At 43.4% G+C, this 19,503-nt stretch overlaps 1 protein-coding gene across 10 annotated transcripts in view; it reads left to right on the forward strand.

Moving 5' to 3' along the window:
* The first annotated feature begins 667 nt into the window (after positions 1–667).
* The window catches only part of afdna (afadin, adherens junction formation factor a), a 94,175-nt gene continuing 75,339 nt past the window's right edge, over positions 668–19,503 (forward strand). For all 10 annotated transcript variants that reach the window (XM_070848787.1, XM_070848794.1, XM_070848796.1 and 7 more), the window contains exon 1: positions 668–948. In XM_070848787.1, coding sequence (XP_070704888.1) covers positions 847–948 — 102 coding nt within the window. In that variant the 5' untranslated portion in view covers positions 668–846. The remainder of the gene's footprint in view (positions 949–19,503) is intronic.

A 19,503-nucleotide genomic window follows, 5' to 3' on the forward strand; every position in this document is an offset into this window, starting at 1 on the left:
AAACAGATCGGGATGCAGTGCAGATGTGTGTGTGTGGTTGGACACAGAGACTTTGCAGTGCTGTGTGGCATTCAACGCCTGCTGGTTATAGGACTGAACTAGGAGACAATGTGACAGCAGCAAACAAAAAGACTGCTCCTCTCCTACAGTTAGAAAAAGATACATCTCTGATAGACAATCGAAAGAAGATTCATTTTCTAACTGTGGTTGTAGATAAAATGACATGTTCCATCATTTCAAATTGAGCATTTGTGCAGTAAAATGGTCTCAGACACACATTTATGGAGCCATGAATCTAATTCTAAATTTCTTCACAATTTTAAGTGCATGCAAATGATTAATGAGAAGATGAGTAAACATATTTAGAAGTAATGAGAATGATGTCAGATTTTCAGAGTAAAACTCTTCATTGACCATTACTACGGTCAAATGTTATAGATAGTAAATGAAATGAGTAAATTATTATTGAACACATACTGACGTATCCGTGCTTACTACCCTCAGTACTTACTGTTAACCCTGTTTAGCAGAGTGCTTTAAAGAAAGCAGCGTCATGAATCACATGTATTGGACCTGAAACAGTTAACGCTGTTGCGCGTTCACAGACATCCATCCAGAGCGCTTCGGGGGCGCGCAGGGACGCACCGGGAACGCGAAGCAGAAACAGATCAGACAGCAGGTCGGTCGGTGAGCGGAGACACAGACCTCTGCAAGTACTGGCGATAAAACGGCAGACCTCAACCGATCGGCGTCTGTGGCGGCGTTTTCTTCTCCTGTGGACTAACGTTACGGGGAGTTTTATTCAACAGCACGGACGGACGGAGAGGGTCGGAAAGCCTGTCCACCATGTCGGGGAGCAGGGAGGAGGAGAGGAGGAAACTGGCCGACATCATCAACCACTGGAACGCCAACCGGCTCGACCTGTTCGAGATCAGCCGGCCCACAGAGGTAGGAGACCACCGCGGAGCAGCAAGAGAGGCCGCGGACTCGCGGGCCCTCTCTTGGCTGAATGAGGGTCTGTAAAGCTGCCACTGGCTGACATTTGGCTGGGAAATGTTGAAAGCCAAGCTGTTGTGGGCAGCGTGGTTTACTTGGTTTACTGGGTGGTAAGTCCCCGTACGTGCATGGAGCGTATGATTGCCAAACTCCATTGAAAAATCTGGTGATTTACTCTGCCGTGATATACACACATTACACAACATGAGGCCTCTAACATTCAATTAATCTTTGAGCTTTCGTGGTGACTAAACGGGCAAATTAAACATGTGTCTACAGATCAGCACAATGTCTTAGCAAAATACCTTCTTTTAGGAGCATATCACCCTAACGTAATGTTAGCTAGCTACTAGCTACCGCCCACAACTGTGTATTTCGGAAGCATGCTAACGTTAGACAGAATAAATAATTCTAAAAGTTGACAGCGCACTGAAGCCGTTAGTGCTTGTGCATAATGAATATACCGAGCGTGAAGTAAATATTAATGATTTACTGACTGCTTGTCTAAATGTGTGCTTCTGCGATAAGAGGCAGAAAAATAGCCAGATTGTGAATGGAGTTTGGCGTGCGGTGATCTCCAATACAGGAGGAAACGGCACGTATCGCAGCTAGCTAGCCAGTTAGCAAGCACATTACCTGTAGAGCAAATACGAACCCCGCAATTGTGTTAAATTGAAGAAATTGGCTAGCCTAATTAGTGGCGTACATTTCACAACACGCACAATAGCTTTTTAAAACGCGAAACCAAAGTTGTAACCGACCCTGCTATGCCATTGTTAGCTGTGTGTACGGGTCGTGAAGCGGGCTTGCAGCAGTGCCCCGCAATGGCTGACAAACCCAGTAACACGGTGAGGGTGTTTGATACGCTAGGCGAATAGATAAAAGCTTAACGTATTAGCAACGAGCTGGGTGTAAATGCTCACACCAGGTAGAGCGGATGCTACCAGCCTACAGACCACAACACAATCTCACTGTCAGTGCGGTGAGCACACACACACACACACACACACACACACACACACACTCACACACACCACGTCATGTCGCCCTGCATTGTCCCCACATTAGCTAGCATGGAAGCGAGCTGCTCGTTTGACCAGCAATAATTTGACCCTGCAACATCTTGAGGAGCAGTGCTGTAATTAAATCGCCTGTTTGGACTCAGTCTGTGGTTGTTTACTACTGTAGCAGCACGACAGGGTAAGAAACTCCTCCCTGCAGGGTTCAGACAGTTAGCGATCCGAGAGAACAGCAAGGGCTTTGGTGATGAAGAGTTAGTCAATACCCATCCATCCATCCATCCCCCCTAACCGGTGCATTTCATGGTTAAGTAGTTTTGATTTATAGCAATGACTGGTTGCGTCAGCTGCAGTGTTTTTAGGCGGGTAGCCCACCCCCCACCTCCTCCTGGATAAGGGTGTGGGGGCACAGGGTCCCCTCTCATCTTCTTGAGCCGATTAATTTACCAGGATTGAAGGTGGCCAGCCGTTGGCCAGGGTTGTGCACACACACACACACACACACACACACACACACACACACACACACACACACACACACACACACACACACACACACACACACACACACACAACCTCTCCATTCTGTGAGGAATGATTAACCCAGTCCAGAAGTTCTTTAGGCTGTAATTCTTTCACTGTACAAGAAGCATCGCCTCAGTTCTGTTGCTGAGGACCGCTCCGTTCAGTCCAGTACAACATGATTGAATGGAAGCAGAAGCGTGGCCTTCCTTGCCACGCCTCACCCTCCCCATATGTCAGCTGGTAGAGCCCCCCCAAGCTGCACAAGTGTCCTTCACACTGTCTAGACTGCTCCTGAGTGTAGCTGTGTGTGAAATATGCTGCATTTGGAATAAAACTCTTCAGAACGGTCTGTGATTGATACTGATTTTTTTTTTTTAAGATTTGATTCACCACACGCATACTGAAAATCTTATAATCGACGATGCTTGATTTATGAATTTCAGACCAAACTGCCGCTCAGTGTGGTGAGATCATTTGCGTGATTAGATTAGCCATGGATGACTGATTAGTCTGGAGCAAAGGTTCTCAAACTTTTTAATCTTGCAACCCAAACTGAGTAAGTCCCGCTGTGGGACTTATGGTGGGGCTCATTATAACATAACAGGTACTTGTGTCACGTGGGGACTCCTGGTAGGCAGAGATGTGGGGCTTATTTTTGCAGAGTTAAGTAAACACAAGGCTTGTACGATGCAGCACAATAGATGTACCGGAGTTCAGATGCAGTCACACAAACAGATTGCTTTATTTTGAATAAAAGGTTGTGGGGAAAGTTTTCTTTGCTTCACTTCTGTATTTAGGTCGTCTAGGTCCAAAAAGGGGGCAGAAATAGTTATTTTGACAGAATACATAATTCTTAGTCCCTTTAGGTGTGTGAAGAGGCTGATGGCAAGTTGGGAGTGGAGCATGTTCAACCTAAAAACACATGTGTTTTATTAGATGCCTTCATGTGTTTTAACACTTATGACCTCACAAAATCAACATTTTATTCCCTCATCCAGGCCAGACCATTGGCATGTACAACATGATGGCATCGAACAACTGTTATGTCACCTAAAATGATACTCTCAGTCCTGTTTGAGGAGAAGCACTATTGTTTTTTTTTTTTTAGGATTGTGAGCACAGTCTGCAGCACCTGCAGGAATCCACCCCAAAACACAACGTTTCACGTGTATAAGACTTTGAATGTTGACAACTGATATCCAGCAATTCCTGTTGCCTGGAAAGCTAGCTAACAACTTTTGCTTTATACGTAAGTATTGAGTGCAGTAGATCCAAAGCAACATTTCAGGAAGTGATGGGTAAAATAGAATAGGAAGTAGTTGTAAGGGAAATCATGGTTTTCATTATCACGGAGCCACTTCTCGATACCCAACCCTACATGTGGATTCATTACATTTAAGATCTCTGGTACACTGGCAGCACAGATCTAAACAAGCCGTAAACAAAAGTGTCTGGGGCACATATAAAACACATATAGTGACACATATTGTGCAGGACAAGCAAAGCCTTGTTTACCGTGCAAGATAAACGACAGAGTAGATAATTCATATCACCTTACAAATGTACTTTCAGCCTTCACTGTGCACTCGGGCAGCATCCATCCAGCGACATAATTAGGCTTATGGAAGTGGTTCTGACAATGTTGCAATTAGCAGGTAGTACCATTTAAACCAGTAATTACATGTAACATTGTTGTTAATCAGGAAGGGCTGGTGTATATTATGCGGGCATTGTCCTTGGCAGGGGCAGTTTGAAGCCGTAGTTAAGTGATGCTCTCACTGCCTGTGTATAAGTGTGATTTTACTTGGATGAGTGCTGAATCATGTAAACCTGGCTGCATCTCTCATCAGGAAATGGTTTGACTTCAGGCAAGAGTCAAGTCCATTGAACTAAACCTTTTTTTTTCATGATGGAGGTACATTGAGACAGTTTTAAAGCTCCTCCACAAGTCCAGAGTGCCAGCCTCAGGAATTTTTCCACTTTTTTTCTGAACAACTCAAGAGAGGCTTATGGTTTAAAATAGGAACAGCAGATTTTTTTTTTTCTGTCTGTCTGTCCAGTTAGTGATTGATTCTGCCTGGAACGAGGCCTTCTTCACCACCACATCCACTCCACCCAACACTGACCTCTCAAAATCTCTCTGTCTGTCGGCAGCCAAATATTAGCAATGGTAGGCTATAAATTAAGTGATTTGCTTTGCTAACATCCACACTTCACCACATGTCTGTAGCCTGTAGATTCCTAAGAGGATCCCATAGTGCAGTATATAAAGGGGCTTAGGAAGAAAGTGTTAGATCTAAATGTAAGACTTTTTATAGAGCTTTTTAGTTTGGAAAGCAAATATTATGTTATGTTGCATACGTTCTCTTTCAGTTGACGTCCATGCTTGGATAACACAGTATGACAGATATTTTCTTTTTCTATTTCCTTTAACGTTATGCTTATTTATAGATTCACAACTATTGATAGTCGGACATGTTTTCTTTGGTCTGTTTTTTCTCCTCGCTGAAATTGTCTTAAAAGCTTGCAGCTGTAACGTAGCCTTAAAATGTCTCGAATTTGTCTCACTGAAAACGGCAGATGACGTAGCAATAACAGTGAAAGCCATATTTGCATGTTACCGCATGGTGTGACAAAGTGACACGAGTTACGTATGGGAGTGAAGTGCAACAGCTCATGTATCCTCCGTGCACATGACTGTACTAAATAAAAGGCTGAATAGGCATGGAGGACGATCTTGCATAGTTTTGACCATAATTTAATAGATATATGATAATAAACTAGGAGGGCTAAATTGAATGAAATTCACAAATTTCCTTGAATTCATGAAGCTCCTGTGTTTTGCATTGCTGTATAGAATGACAATATTTTGATGCACGGAGACATTTCCAGTTTAGCATCCTTAGCTTAGCAGCTGTGTGTGTGTGTGTGTGTGTGTGAGGTTGAAAGACTGAGAAACAGGGGTGTTTTCTAACATTTGCAGGAGACTAAAGGGTGCTGGTTTATGTCAAGAGTCACCAGACATCTGGTTAATGGTTTCCTCACAGCTTAATTGAAAAACAACTTAACCTGGGGAAAAAAAGCAGTAGAATGGAAGCAATTATTTGTCTCATAGCAACACCTCTGTGTGCACTAAACTAACTCTCGCTCATGACACGCTGAAACAAAACCACTGCAGTTACCTTTGTCACGAATTGGATAGTTTTTTTCTGATAGCACTGACTGGCTGAATTTGAGGTAAAAGGAATTTACCAGCAGGAAGCTCATATCCACCTTCTTTCCTATGGGACTTGAATGCAGCATGTCAGCAGACTCACCATGACATCAGCTGCCACTCCCTCCTTTTCCCTGTTACATGGGAAGCAGGAAGCCAACAGGAAGTGTGTGTTGTGTGGAGATTGTGGGTTTCCTGTCGTTCTTGGTGGAATGACTGGGTTGTTTTCAGAGCAATGCATGATCAGATTTTCTTTTATTTGACCTGCTATTTCCAGATTCCAGGGCTCCAGAATAAGACTTAGACTTTCTTTATTGATCCCCCATAGGGGGAAATTGACATGTTACAGCAGCAACAATAGAAAAGAAAGAGTGAAGAAAGCAACAGTAGAAAATAAGCAATAGCAAATAAATATATGTGGTGATGATAAATAAATATTTACACTATGGACATAAAATGTACATGTATGGACAGGAATATGAAAGGAATGGAATGATATGAATGAAAACAGTGTGTTAACATCAGCCAGTGATGCTGATGTTAAAGAGTCTGATGGCTGATGGAAGGAATGACCTGCGGTAGCGTTCCTTCTTGCAGGGTGGGGGCCTCAGCCTGTTGCTGAAGGAGCTGCTGAGGGCCCCCACAGTCCCGTGCAGGGGGTGAGAGGGGTTGTCCATGATGGACTTGAGTTTTGTTAGTGTCCTCCTCTCACACACCTCCTCTATGGAGTCAAGGGAGCAGTCCAGGACAGAAGCGGCCCTCCTGACCAGTCTGTTCAGTCTCTTTCTGTCCCTTTCCGTGCTCCCTCCTTCACAGCAGACCACTGCATAGAGGACTGCAGACGCCACCACAGAGTCATAGAAAGTTCTGAGCAGAGTCCTGCACACTCCAAAGGACCTCAGTCTCCTCAGCAGGTAGAGATGACTTTGGCCCTTCTTGTACAGGACATCTGTGTTGTGAGACCAGTCCAGTTTGTTGTTGAGGTGAACACCCAGGTATTTGAGGGTCTCCACCCTCTCAATGTCCAGTCCCTGGATGTTCACCGGTGCAGTCTGGGGTGTCTTCCTGCGGAAGTCAATCACCATCTCCTTTGTCTTGCTGGTGTTGAGCTGAAGATGGTTTAGCTCACACCAGTCAATGAAATTGGTGACGACCTCCCGGTACTCCTGTTCGTCCCCCTCTGACACACACCCTATGATGGCTGTGTCGTAGGAGAACTTCTGGAGGTGACAGCTCCCAGAGTTGTAACTGAAGTCCGAGGTGTACAGGGTGAAGAGGAAGGGGGAGAGTACTGTCCCCTGTTGGGTCCCTGTGCTGAAGACCACCATGTCAGACACACAGTCCTGGAGCCTCACGTACTGTGGTCTGTTGGTGAGGTAGTCCGTTGTCCATGCAGCCAGGTGACAGTCCACTCCCGCTCTTTCCAGCTTCACCCTGAGCTGGATGGTGTTGAAGGCACTGGAGAAGTCCGCCCTTGCGTTGTTTGTCTGCAAGTGGCTCTCCATCTTGGTCCTGTAGCTGGCCTTACACTCCCTGATCTTCTTCTTCAGCTCCTTCTGCACCCTCCTCAGCTCCTCCTTGTCCCCAGATCTGAAAACCCCCTTCTTCTCCTTTAGCAGGGCCTTCAGTTCTGAGGTCACCCAGGGTTTGTTGTTGGAGAAGCACCGTACTTTCCTGGTGGGTACGGTGTTCTCCACACAGAAGTTAATGTAGCCCGTGATGCAGTGGGTCAGAGTGTCAATATCCTCTCCGTGGGGGCTGCACAGCACATCCCAGTCAGTTGTGTGAAAGCAGTCCTGCAGCACCTCAGTGGCCTCCTCAGATCACTTCTTCACATACCTTTTGGTGGGGGGTTGTTTCTTCACCAAAGATTCTTCACCAATGGACTGCAGTCTCACCAGGTTGTGATCTGAGCGGCCCAGCGGGGGGAGGGATGATGAAGTGTATGCATCCTTGGTGTTTGCATACAGTAAGTCCAAGGTTTTATTGTCTCTGGCGAAGCAGTCCACATACTGGCTGAATGTGGGGAGAGTGGCAGACAGCGATGCATGGTTGATACTAATATCATTTTTGATATTCAGCTATGTCTTGGTGCAGTAACCCATACCATCTGTAGTTATTTATTAACATTAGCAATTTATATTTCTTTAGTTCTTATTTTGGTTTATTGACATTGACCATAGGTTGTTATCTTTAAACTTGAAAGAGTTTGAACTCCTTATTTGGAGCTTTGCTAGGATAGGCCTTTAAAATCTTCTAACTTTGTTGATAGTGTTTTACAGTATGAATTTACTGCATATGTCCTTTTTGTCACTTGCCTTGCTGATTAAAAGTTGTGCCACCAAAACAAAGCTTCCCCATAAACAAGTGTTGACAATATGCAGGAGCTGTTTTTTGATATTTCTAAAACTAAGAGGGAGTGATATGGATGGAGTCCTCATCACAATATATCATTTTATAGAACGTTACTGATATATTGTTAGCAAACTGTCTGGAAAATGTATCTATTGAGAAATGCAATGTCGATGAAATAACCAGATAACACATCAATTTACTCCAGTACTCCATCACATGGATGCAAAAGTAATCAAATATTGATATAAAGCCAACCTGCGCATTGATTTGCAACATTGCCATGGGGATGGTTCCCTTGGTTAAATCAGTATCGCAAAATCTTGGACTGTAAGCAAATTTATGTTCAGGCTGCATCTAACTGTAATTTCAGTTGATCTGCCATTAATGTTTTACGCTAATGTATAACAAAAAACAGCAACATTTTGCTGCTCTCATTTACTCTATTAAGTATATACATATCTCCTATTCTCCTTCACAGCTTTCTGTAAACACAGGTGCAAAGGTGAGATGAGATATGCTGAGAAATAAACTGAACCGGATTGTGCAGTCAAGTGATGTTCGGATAAAGGAAAGTGTCTTGTTTCTCCTTGGGAATGTTGCTATTTTGTGAAATGGCATTGGGCCGTCGTGGAAGGTCAAAATGCTCGATGAAAAGAAATTATGTGCAACTAAAAAAAATAACACTGTCACTAGTGAGGGTAAAAGATTGTTGAGGTGGTGTCTGACTTTGACAGAACGGGCAGTGTCGGCCTGTTGTGTACCTGTTTTCAGTAGCAGCTGGCGACAGTAGTAGCTGGCGACAGTAGCGGTGTGCTTGGCAGCAGCACAGTCGCTCTGGTTAACAGATTTGCTGGCCTCAGCCACAACTACAATACCATGAGGTCACACACACACACACACACACACACACACAGTAGCCGACTGCTCTGTGCATTTATCTCTATTTGCATTGTCCCTCTGTGTGTTCATTGGCCATGCCTTCCTTCCCCCTTTCTGTCTCTCTCTCATGTCATGTGGCCACTAGCTGGCTGCGTCACCATGGTAACGCTGTAGCTGTGATGAGCATAGTCGACAGGAGCTCAGCAAAAGAGGCCTCTCACACGCATACCCTGTAGTTGACAGGCTTGTAAAATGTGTGTGTGTGTGTGTGTGTATTTGTCAGTCTGCAGTAATGATGATGGTTGTCCTTGAGGGTATTCTTAATACAGGTCAAAGTGGCCATCATTAGTTAGCATCATAAGTGGATTTATTCTGATGCAAGTTGAGAAGTGAACAGGATTCAGTAATCTTCTCACTTTGCTGCACTTGGAATAGCAGCTGTGTGGGTTGACTGTGCCAGCTAAAGGCTAAGTTATGCCTCCTCGTCAAAAACGTCTTTCAGTTCCTAGATGTGATAATTCTCCAGGTATCTGGAGGATTCTGACCAAGCTAGACCCCATTTACACTTCACATCAAGTGCCTTGCGTCCAGATAAAAGCAAAGGCTGACATCTTTCAGTCGGTTGGTCGTTTGGTTGGTCGATATGCTCTTGTCCTCTTGCGCCAGTCTTTGTGGGGGGATGGGTTGGACGATTATTCAACTGCCGCGCTGCACTGTCAACACACATTTTCTTCTTCTGCTGTATGTTCTTCTTGTGCACTTCTTCACTGAATGAATTATGGTGCGGTGGAATAATCGTCTGTTTGTCCCCTGCAAGAAGAAGACGGCACAAGAAGGAGAACACGGAGCAGAAGAAGATGACCTGCATGTGTTGACAGGGCAGTAAATGAACTAGTGTAGTGGTACAATAACCAAACAATCCCCAATCCTGACGCCAACACACGGATGACTTAGATTTATGGACTACGAGCAAGACAAAAGTTTTACCATCCTGACAGGCTCGTGCTTAGGTCACTTCCTCACCCATACAGATCATCGCTCTCTCGCCCAGACAGATCACACACCGCTTGAACTGATTAGGGATTGTATACATGCTACAACGACGCAGCGATGTTCAGTCACTGGAACGGCATTTAACTGTCGCTTGCATGAGACACGGAGGAAGGCTGCTTAGCTTAGGGCCTCGTTATCATAGGACAGACACTATGAGTAGCTGTTACTACAGATCACTTGCTGACGTAGTTCCACTTGGAGTAAAGCTTATGTATGCATACCGAAGAGACAGATGCATTTACACCTTTTCAGCGTTTTTGCTAGAATGCATGTCACAAACCTTAAGATGTAGCATTGTAGAGACCACAGTAATTAGTCTGCTAATGCTGCTTCATTCATTTCCTGGTTTGCTGGTAGAGCTTGTTCACAGACAAGACAACAGCAACTAGGATCTCTGGACGGACTGGAAAATGTAAAAAGTGCATGAATAACTCAGTGTGTCAAAATGGGTGAAGGCTTAGTAGGATGTTAATGGGGGAAAAAAAAAAATAGCACGAAGCCTCATCTGCACTCTGAGCGACTGTAAACACACACAGTGGCAGGTGTCAAACTCGTATCACTTGCAGTTGCTGTGATGATTGATTGGTCGCGTCTTGCTGGAATGCATGTTGCTTTTCCTACACTTTGTCGACTTCGGGTGATTTAAACTCCGTGTCTGAGCATGTGTCCACCTGTATGACTCAACTCATCTGCCAAGTGTCTGCCTATCAGCCCAACCAGTCGAAGCTTTAAATGTGTTGTATGTCACTTTTCATGGCCAAACTGTGTGTGTGTGTGTGTGTGTGTGCGAGACAGAGAGAGAGAGAGAGAGAGAGAGAGAGAGAAATCACTCCACAGTGGTTTATTACGAAGCAGGGCAAAAGATCACGACTACGGGTCTTACAGCCTGTCCTGCAGAGTTATGGCAGATCTCATCACACACACATAAATACACAAACAGACAGATTGATATGATTGGACCTTGCAGCTCATTTCCATCAGCCAACCACTACTCGGTCATGTTGAATTTAGTTCTCTGAAAGAATCTCTGATATTTCTCAGTGGGTTTTGGGGGTTTATCATTAAGTTGGCTGTAATTTGACTGCTTGCAACATGTCATGTTTTCTAGAACAAATTGATGAATCAACTAACTGCCAACTATTAAATTAGTTGCCAAATATTTTCACAATTGGTTGGTTGAGAATTTTTTTTTAAAGAGAAATGAATGTCAAAACTCCAATTCTGGCTTCTTAAATGTGAATATTTTCTGTTTTCTTAACTCTATGACGGCGAACTGAATATCGTTGTGAACAGAACATTTGAGGACATCAGCTTTAGGAGATTCACTGAGTTCTGCACTCGGCGGACTAGTGCTGTGGTTCACATTATTCTGACAGTTTCCCTCCACGTTGACGGCACGGCTGAGGGACCTTGCTGTTCTTTATTCATAAATTCACAGTTTGAAATCAGGGTCCACTTCATGTTTCTACTGTTGACTGTGAACTCTCCAGGTCAGTATCTAATCTTTTGTCCAGCCGCATCTCTCGCTGTACTAGCTGTAATTAATGCAGCTGGCCTTGGTCTATTGGCTGCTGCCTGTTACAAAGAAGGATGCGGTCACACTGGACAGCCACGATATTTATCACCACTGTCTATTTTCCAGTGTTAGGAAGTCTACTGCAGCCCCCTATAGAGTGATTTTGTAGGTTGTCTTTTTCAGGACGTGTACATGCAAAATGTAATGCAGTTACTTAAGTCAAACAGGTTAGTAGGGGGGATAACATGCAAGATGTGTTAATATCTTAGGCAAAGGTATTCAATATTTACCATGATTTCACAATTTGATTTGAGAGCCTTAATTAGAAAAATGAAAATGATTCATACTTTCATACAGCCTTTGGTAAAGTATCTTTATCAGCCTCCAGGTTTAAAGTGAGGTTTGCTTTTGTTTTCGATGCAGCAGCAGCACGACCTGACTCTTACGAGGCAAATATACAACTAATTACAGGTAGTTTTTCCATTTTTCAGCATGTGTCATCAAGCCCAACATTCGACCTCCTTAGTTACTTTGTATTTAGGCTCAGAGATCACACAAAACAATACAAGATTTAGATATTAAAACAACAGCAACCCAAATTTATAGGATCACAAAAGCCCCTAAATTTGTCATCCAATGCAATAATCTGAGCCGAGGGTTGTGAAAATGATCAGGTCATTGATTTTTACAGATTCTTTAGGTCTTAAATCAGACTTGGTCAGTCTTGCATAAATGTCGCTCTACTCTGGAGGCAGTTAATTTTCCTAGACGGGCTGCCGAAATCTGATCAATACACGTAAAGAGCTCCTTAAAGAAGGCTCTATAAGGAGTCCAGAATAATACATCAGTGGTGTGTGTGTTTGAGGAGTTTGTGAGGATCCAACTGGGTAATATGTCACAGTTTCAGGGTTCCTACTGGTCATGGAATTCCTGGAATGCAAATTGAGTTTTGAGCAGTGAATTCCAGACAGAGGAGGTCAGGTAACCTGATAGATCCTCTGTGGAAAATTAGAGAATGCTGGGGAATTTTGCAAAGTTGAAATAATGTGTGTGTTTTTCAGCTAGTTAAAATATTTATTGCAGTAGACAGCTTTCAGTGAGACTTGGGTGGAGTGAGTGCAGGCGTTTCAGAAAAGAAGGGCAATTGGAAAAGTCATGGAAGAGTCATGGAATTTACATTAGGGCCACAGTGGGAGTTCCTGTCTCCAGTGGAAGCACATTAGTTGGGAAGCACCTGTGGTTCATAATCTCGCTCTCTCTTAGCTCCTGCTCCCTCTGTCAAACACACATTCCTTCTCTGTGATTTGGCCTCTCTCTTATCTATCTTTTCTCTCTTTCCTCTTGTTCTAAAACAAGCAGTGTATTGTGTGTGCTCAGCAGAGCAGCCTGCCCTAAAAGCTGTGTATGTATGTGAGTGTGTGTGTGTGTGTGTGTGTGTGTGTGTGTGTGTGTGTGTGTGTGTGTGTGTGTGTGTTTGTCCCAGCCAGCCTGTCAGACCGTGTTAATCCCCTCAGAGGCCCAGCTCACCTCCTCCCTGCCTTGCCCCTTTTTTCTCTCCTCCGGCCTCCATTGGTTTGCGCTGCCTTCTCAGGCAGCTGATTTGCTCCCCTGCCTGTCAGTCAGAGCCTGCTCGGCTCCCTGTGGGCCAATCACACGGGAGGTTACCCACCGTTGACCTCACAGGATCAGACAGCAATCAGGGACCAATGACTATAAGTGTTTAGCACAGCTCGCTACCAGCTCCCATGGTGCTTTGCAACAGATCAATGTCTAAATCGTGGCCCCTAAGGAGGGAAAACAAGGAGGGATGGCCCATGTCATTACTGGGGAGTAAAACCTATTGTTTACCTCTTGTTAGCAGTTTACGTGTGGTCAGAGGGAGGTGCCAGTATGGCTGTTATCACTACACTGGATGTGGCTGACTCGTATATAAAAGTCCACATCACAAACACAAGCCATTAAAAACAACTTTGGTGTACCCTTGCATTTCTGGGTCAGTGAGAAATATATAAAAGGAGAGATATATTTTGAAAAATGAGTTATAGCACTTCATAAAATCTAATTTGTTTGCAAAAGTTGGTTAAGCGAGTTGTAGACTCACAGAAAATGGCTCCATTGAACAACAATACAGCTCACAAGAGACATTCCACAACTTTTAAAATGGGGACCAGAACATTTTTTGGCTCTGTGTGACTGTGCTGAAATGTTTGCTGGTTTGGCTTTGTTGGCCTTCAAAAAGCATCACGCATAATAATCTGATGACAGCAGATGGACTCAGCTGGACCTCACTTCTCCCTGATTTCTTAGAAAAAAAAAACTGTGAACTGTGTTCATGTCAACATTCGGTTTTGTTTTTGGCTCACTAGATGAATGCTCACCATTATGTCCATTCAGAAATGAATGCATGGATTCTTTCAGAGAGGGCTCGGTGTCCGTGATGGGGGGTCTAATCTGTCAAAGTATTAGCGGGGACAGAGATCTACAGCTTCACATTAACAATGAATTGAATGATTACATTTGATTAGAAAGTGGTGGTCGATATCGATGAGCCCGCAGTGTTATTATCAAACCTTGCAGTTCTGCCAGCTCCATGGGCTTTAAGGGCCCGCAGCTTTACTGTGTTGGGACAGCCTCATCACTCTTGTTTGCATAACCTCAGCTGTGGCAACTCACTGTACACACTGTACACTACCTGTGCAGCACCAAAGAAGAGGCCGATAATGTTAGCAAATGGCTTGGAGTCCAAAACAAAGCTAAAAGAAGAACAAATACTGGAGTTGTATTGTCGGGTGGCCAGAAACACGACTCCAAATAAACTTTAATGTTAACGTAATCGCCAGACCGCAGTGTGGCAAGACTGAGTTGGTAAATTGTTAACACTGCTGTTGACCTGAGTTAATTAACCCAAGTCACCAAAGCAGCACAAACACACAATAACTGTTTAACTGAATGTCGGACGTACAAAAGTCAACAATCTACAACCCACATAAACACCCACTGGGCAGGAATCTAAACTTGTATTTACTGTCTGGCAGCAAAATAGGCTACAGTACATTTGTGAGATGCCGTCGCTGAAACACAAGCAGGTGCTTCAGCCTTAAGTTGCATACCAACTCAATCAAAGAGGCCTGTGTGTTTGTCCTAAGTCTACTCCTCTCATCTGCTGGTTGTTAGCAGGCCCCCCGATGGAGCTGCACCCTGTCCTCGCCCTGTCTCGGCTCAGCCCCGTCTCAGCTCAGCTCGGCTCGGCTCCACCCTCCTGGTCGGGCCTGGTGGAGAATTTGAACACAAACATACAATAATACTGTGTGGGTGACCTCAGTGTGCCGGGGACTTCCCTACATTCTGCCCCACCCACTCATATTTGTTGATCTTCGCTGTCCATCCTGTTTCATAAGAATGGTTTCGACAGGGACGCTCACACATTTACACTCACAAACACACAGCAGTGCAGGGGGGCGGCAGTGATTCGTGACTGGGGCTGACATCGCTGATGCAAACCCGGACTGTGTGTGTGTTTGTGTGTGTGTGTGTGTTTGTGTGTGTGCGTGCGCCATGTGCTTATGTGCTCTTGTATCTGTGTGTACCTTGGACTTCAGGGTTTGGGTGGAAACCTCTCTCAGGGAAGGGAAAGAAAAAAAAGATTTGTCTGTAAGTTTGTTTTATGTTTATGGGCTTTGCTGGATGTTATAATGTGTGTTTGTGTGAGTGTACTGAAGAGGATGGGCTGCACTCCCAAGCTACTGTTCCTGGTCAGTTGTTTGTCTAAGGAGGCAGTGCCTGATGCAAATGCACTACATAATCCAACAGTGTTGGAAGCAGCAGAGTTCACCACATAACGGCGTTGATACCAAGGCAATGTAGCCATAGCGGAAAGTATTTGAAACTTTTCTGTGATGGACTGCTGGAATGTCCTGGTGCAGTAAATCCTGCACATGTGGAAATAAAGATCAGATCAGGGTTTCTCCTGCTTTGAACTGGGTTGTTGGTGAAGGCCAGATGACGTCATCTGCTAATTTAGATACTTGTGGCATCAGTTGCATCAGTTTCAGGATATCTGTAACTTTCATCAAGACATCTCAAGGCCTTTTTGAATCCCGGTTAGAAATCTGCCCCAGACGTTATGATGACAGCCGTGTTTTAAGGCCAAGAAATTGTCCTTTTGGTGTGTCATAGAAGGTCAGCCATCAGTTCGAGTTCTGGAGTCAAATCCAATACATTTTCAGACGCTGTGAACAACCTGTAATTGTTAGGAAATATGTTGGGAACACTAGATAGGTTTGAAGAGATCCAAAATGTTCAAATGTAGTAGTTTCTATCTCAACTGACTGATGGAGATTGGTGATCGGTACAGAACTCATGTCTACACAAACAAATTAAATTAATTTGACAGAAAATCAAATGCCAGCTGGTTTGATAATCACTCAGTTGTTTCAGTCATTTAACAAGAAGAAACACTGGTTCTAGGTTATTATTAGCTTGTGAGTAATTTCAGGTTTTCTCTGTTTCATATCATCGTAAATTGACCAAAAGTCGCAACCCAAAAATATTCAAACAGAACAAGCAATTTGAAGACAATCCTCAGACTCTTTGAACTTGTGATAGCCATTTTCTTTTTCTTTTTTTCTCTTTTTAGACAAAACAATGAATCAATTATCATCGCATACGAAATCAAACTACTTCATCAAACCCCTTGTTTGTTACTACGGTTCAGTGAACAGTGTTCCTGACTGTCATACTGTATATTTCTCTACAGCAAAAGCCCAATGATTATGACCTCTAAATGGTTTTGGCCCAAGTGGGATAGTCGTTCTGATCACATTTTTTATCATCAGGGTTATGAGATTCAGGTCAGTCAGGAGCAACACTATGGACAGTAGTTGGAGGAGGAGGAGGAGGTACATTGCAGTCTGCAACACTTGCGTTGCGTGTACGACTAAGATGCTATTTGAATTGTTTTCCAGTAATGGGGAATGTCAGGAGAAAGACTAGTATAACAGTTATGTACATCAAGCCTATTAGAAGTAGGCTTTTATTTGGAATAATTGCAGAATCAGTTTGGACTAAACGAGCCTTATTTATAACGAACATGGCGTATTTATTTCACTTGGACCAGTTTTGCTGCAGTAGCATATTTTGCTCCCTCCTTTCTTTGTTTGTCCACCTGACACCTGAGAACTGGGCATGGCCCACCTACCAGCGCCATGGCAACATGACACCCAGCTGGAAGTGGTTGCCATAGCAGCGTTCACCAGCTTGTTGGTGTTGGGTTCCATTGGTAGCTACTATTCATGGGAGTGTCAGCTGTTTCTCCTCTTTGGAGGCAGCACTGTGTGAAAGTGTACAAGGACCCATTGGTGTCACAGGATTTGTACTCCACTCTTTTATACTACTAACGACTACATGATCGGTCGATGGTCAGAAAATTAATCTGCAGCCATTTAGATGACTGATTCAGTCACTGTTTCTGGCTTTTCACATGTGTGCTTTTTACTGTGTTATAGCAAATTGAATACATTTTGGTTTTGGACTGTAGGAGACAATATGACCATTTTGAGATATCACATAGGCTTTCCAGGATATTTTAAATGATGGTCCACTATTTATTTAGAAAGTATTGACTGTTAATGATTAACTAAATTGTATAATTGTTAGTTGCTAATCTTTCGTTAAAAGTTAAATTACAAAAGTTGTCCTCTTCCACTTTAATTATCTGACTGCTAATGAAGACCATAACACATGACAGAAAGGTCTAGAAAACAAGTGAGTAAGTGGACCTTGGTTTGAGATTTTGTCAACAAGAAAATCTATGTTTCATTTCAGTTTTCTGACTAACTAACTAAATGCACATTCACATTGGACTTTATCAGATGTCCTCTGAATTCGAGCAAATTTTTGGTGGAATTGGTAGAAGGAAATTCTTTTATTAATTTTGAGTTTGCAGATTAGCGTCATGGCAGATTCCCACAGAATTAAGCATGCAGGCGACCTCTGTGGATATTAAAGGCCTTAAGAGGACCCCAGATAATGCTAGTCCCATGTGAATAGTGCTTTAAAGGCTGCATTACACGGCAGTTAATTACTGCTGAGGTCTTTGCTATACAGTAGGTAATCAAAAGAGACTTATTAAGACTTCTTGTGGACCCGCAGACATCCTGATGACTACTTTAGGTGGGTTCACTGTTTGACTGTTTTGTTCTGTTGGTCAGTGGTAGTTTGTCATTACACCCCACCCACCCTCAGCTTTGCACCAAAGTCACTCCAAGGCTGAGAGAGCGAGATGTGGGCGGACCTGCATAATTCAGTGCCTTATCCCGAGTGTGTTTGTGTGTGTGTCTGTGAGCGTGCATGTGTGCACACTGCATTCTTAAGAGTGCTTCTTTATTCTCTGCACGGTGGGACCTTCAAAAACGCCTAGTAAGGTCACACTTGTGATCACGTTCGTCTGTGCACGCATGTTTGTGTGCGACGCCACAGCTCTGATCACAAGGTGCCATGTTTGACCAGCCCCCCCCTCCCCCCGTAAACCACTGCAGACTGTTATTGATCTTTCTTGTACATACTACACATACACACAAACACGCCCAGAAACATCTGTGACCTTTCTGGCTTTTTCTGAAGTCTCTCTCTGTCTGTCTGTCTGTCTGTCTGTCTCTCCCTCCCTCCCTCTCTCCCTTCCCTCTTTTTTAGTTACTGAGAATGAGAGCGAAAATATCAGTAAATGGAGCAGAAGTGAATGCTTCCTCTCATTATCCAGTTAGTTTCTGACTCCCGCTTTGAACATTTCCACTTAGAGTTAGACTGATATGACTTTGTCATGGCTGACACAAATACCGATGCTGATATTTCAGGATTTACTGATGGCCAACAGTCACTATTTTTAGATTTTAGTTTAATGCCTATACTCAAATTGTGATCTCTTTCTAATTTTCCCTGTTTTCATTGATACATTTTAGAATATATGAGTCAGATCTTCCCCGTCTCCTGGCCTGGAGCGTTTTTTATTTATTTTGCAAACTTAACTTCCTCCGTATATCCCTGTATTTTCTTGATTAAGTCAGGATTTCCTCAGCACTAGTTCCATCAACATTATGCCATACTCATAACTAACAGAAGTATTATTTTCATTTACTGATTAATTCAAATATTTTCTACTTTGGGGGTTTGAAACTCAACACTGCTTGTACAGATGTCTGGGATAATACGTTCCAGCTACTAATGCTATAGTCTAGATTCTAGATAAACTCAACCTCAGATTTTGTGTAATAAGACCCTTTGAAGGCAACCAACACATTCTGCATGTCTGCACGTGCAACTTGAAACAGCAGAATCATGTTGTGTTGTTTTAGCGTCCTAACTTTGGGCGGAACCATCGATGCTCATTGGAGAACAATGGCTTCTCTGTAATAGCCAGTAGCCTGGGCCTCTACTCATTAACAGTGTGTTTGTGTTTGTGTGCGAGAGTCCAGTTAAAGCTCAAAGACAGATAGACATGTCCCCATCAGTAGTTTGCACAATAAAAGTGTGGTCACGGTCCACACCCTGCAATCCACTGCACTCACCCAAACTAAGCGCAGTAGTTGAAATCAGGACCTGATGTAGAGCTGAAATGATTCATCAAAATGAATCAACACTTTCTCACACTTTGTCTTTTTCACAACATTGTGAATTGAATGCATTTTAAACTGTTGGTTGGTCAAAACAACAAATTTGAAGATGTTACTAGATCGACATGTCGGCCCATTTTTAGATACTGTGTGTTTAGAACTCATTTAAATGTGCATTTACAGTTATGTGATATGGTATAAACCCTGTTTTAGGTTCTGGGTAAACACAGTGCATAGTTTTAATATTTTGCAGACTCTGACTTCAGAATGGTTAAATTCACCTATGATGGGTAACAAGGAGACAGTTTGCGTGTCAGAATACTGTTTTTTAGATGATGA

This window comes from Pempheris klunzingeri, chromosome 18 (assembly GCF_042242105.1).
Source record: "Pempheris klunzingeri isolate RE-2024b chromosome 18, fPemKlu1.hap1, whole genome shotgun sequence".
NCBI classification, from domain to species: domain Eukaryota; kingdom Metazoa; phylum Chordata; class Actinopteri; order Acropomatiformes; family Pempheridae; genus Pempheris; species Pempheris klunzingeri.